Raw genomic sequence first — 2,500 nt, forward strand, 5'->3', positions numbered from 1 at the left:
TGTGTGTGTGTGTGTGTGTGTGTGTGTGCGTGTGCAGGTATTTGTATTATATTAAAGGATTATTCTGGTGTGATTTTGACCTAAAGTGTATTGAAACATGATACCGAGTGTGAACGTATGTCTCATAGCCCATCTCGGCTTGTCCCCTGCACTCCAAAATCTGGCGCTAGTTAGCCGATGCTACCAACAGCTTTTTCAATAGTGGTGCCAAAAATAATTCAGTGGAAATGCATGGATTCCAGTTTCTTCCAGTAGCAGCAACTGGAATCCATGCATTTCCACTGAATTTTGGAATCTGATCCCTTATCATACCTGTTCATTCTTACTTCGTTGCTTTCGACTTATCGTGACTAAATTCAAGATGGCTGCGTTGAAGATACTGTCTGTATAAATCGTCTTGTTAAACTAAGTGCTTTTTCAAAGTTCTCAATGTCTCGTTTTAAATGTCAGGGCCCTCGGAAGTCTACCAATGAAGTGTGGAGATACATTGAGCCTCGTAAATGGGTGTAAAACAGTGATTTTTTTGCATGGCTAGCCCGATGCGAAGCACCACTATTGAAAAAGCTGTTGGTAGGGGACAAGCCAGATTTTTTGGAGTGCAGGGGACAATGGGAGATGGGCTACATCACGATCACACTTTCGGTATCATGTTTCAATACACTTTAGGTCAATATCACACCGGAATTCTCCTTTAATGAATTCTTTGTTAACCATTGCCAAATTCCTTCCTTTGTTGCTGTTTCCTGGGTCATTAGTTCTGTGGCACTGCTCCTCATCCACAGAGCCTCAGGATCAGACCTCCCACTTCTCCCTCACCTCCTCTTTTGACACTTTCACCACACAGGCCTTGTTGCCGTTACTCATAACACCAATGTTTTGATTATCAGCCAGTGGCCACAGTCATTAGTTGCCTCTGCCACACTCCTTCCCTGGAAAGTCATTATGTGGTGTGTGTGTATGTGTGTGGGTTCGTGTGTGCGTGGGTGTGGGTGTGTATGTGTGTCTGTGCATACAGATGTTCATCTTCAAATATGTGTGCCTGTGTGTGTGAGTTTGTGTGTAATTGCGGCATACCCATTAAGTGGTGTTAAGTCGTTTCAGTGTAGTTATCTCCTCAGTCAACACAGTGGAGGTCTCAGGACTGCATGGCAGGTGGGTGGGGGTGCTGAGTCTGGAGCCAGATCACTCCAGCATCTGCTGTTGCCTGAATATATGTGTATATTTATATATTCAGCCATGTTTAAGGGGCACTATTTGGTATTTGAAACCACACAGTTCCCGCTGCCAATGACTTTGTGCTATAGAAATGTTTATAAAAAGGAGTGACCTGTGTGTGTGTGTGTGTCTGTGTGTGTCTACAGGGAGAAAGGGGTCCAGAGGGGTCCAGGGGTCCTAGGGGAGGCCCCGGAATCGGCATCAAAGGAGATAAGGTGAGTAGGATTTATGAAAACACACCCATGCATACTCAAACACCTATTTGTTTACATAGTTTCTACAACACATGTCTTCTTGTTCAGATGCATACACAGACACACATTATGTGTACATGCAATCACAGACATCCGCATCCTCAAACACACACACACACACACACACACACACACACACACACACACCACACAGTTCTACGTTTTCTCCCAACCTCACAGGGTACAGGCACAGTCTATAGACATTCCCAGATCAGCCTTGATGTCAAATCAGGTTTATTCTAGGGACAGGAAGAGTTGTGTTAAAACACCACGAACTGTGCTAGCAATATTCACTGCTAAACTAAAAACATGCATGTTTAGATACACGTACATGTTGTTAGGAGGACAGTGTTGACTTGCCTATCACCAGGTTACAAGAGGCTTTCTCATCTATACACTCTTGAGAACAGCTCTGGTCTGTCACTGAGCGTTAACACTAACAATAATCAGGTCAACATTTCTTTTTCACCTCTTGATGCTTGGAATGCCAGTCAGTGGAGAATTAGTGTAATATACTAGCAGAACAGCTTAGTATGGCATGTATAGTTAGACAACACAATAGCTTGTTTGATACAGTTCTAGAAAAAGAAATGTTGTCATGAATGCAGACAAAGTGCTCGCAGGATTGACAATGCCGATTTAGCACAAATCTAGCACAAATGAGCCATCTAATGATCTTAGCATCTTCCATTGACGAAAAAAATCACTTAAGTGTTGATATAGTCTTTTATTTTGATCAGAATCTCCATACTGTCATAGCCTGGAAAATCCAGACCCTGATAATATAGAAAGATTAAGGATAACACTACAACCAATGTGTACTGTCCTCCAACGTTGCAGCGCTGTCTTCATCAGTTTAGCTGGTTCCCCGGAATGTTGGGGTAAAAGTAACGTGCATCATTGCTCTTTGACAGAGTGTCTCGCAGAGACAATTCCATTGTCCTCTCGCGAGAACTCTGGATTCCCAGGGTAATACTGTCATGTTCCTTCTTGTCCTTTGTTTTTGCAGTTATCCAGACATTGCGGCTTAT

At 43.1% G+C, this 2,500-nt stretch overlaps 1 protein-coding gene across 1 annotated transcript in view; it reads left to right on the top strand.

The window, feature by feature from the left end:
- The window catches only part of LOC125288454 (collagen alpha-1(XXVIII) chain-like), a 31,172-nt gene that overhangs the window by 18,522 nt on the left and 10,150 nt on the right, over positions 1 to 2,500 (top strand). Inside the window, 1 exon segment of the mRNA XM_048234839.1 lies at positions 1,362 to 1,430. Within this exon segment, the coding sequence (XP_048090796.1) occupies positions 1,362 to 1,430 (69 nt within the window).

The sequence above is a fragment of the Alosa alosa genome, chromosome 23, assembly GCF_017589495.1.
Source record: "Alosa alosa isolate M-15738 ecotype Scorff River chromosome 23, AALO_Geno_1.1, whole genome shotgun sequence".
NCBI lineage: Eukaryota > Metazoa > Chordata > Actinopteri > Clupeiformes > Clupeidae > Alosa > Alosa alosa.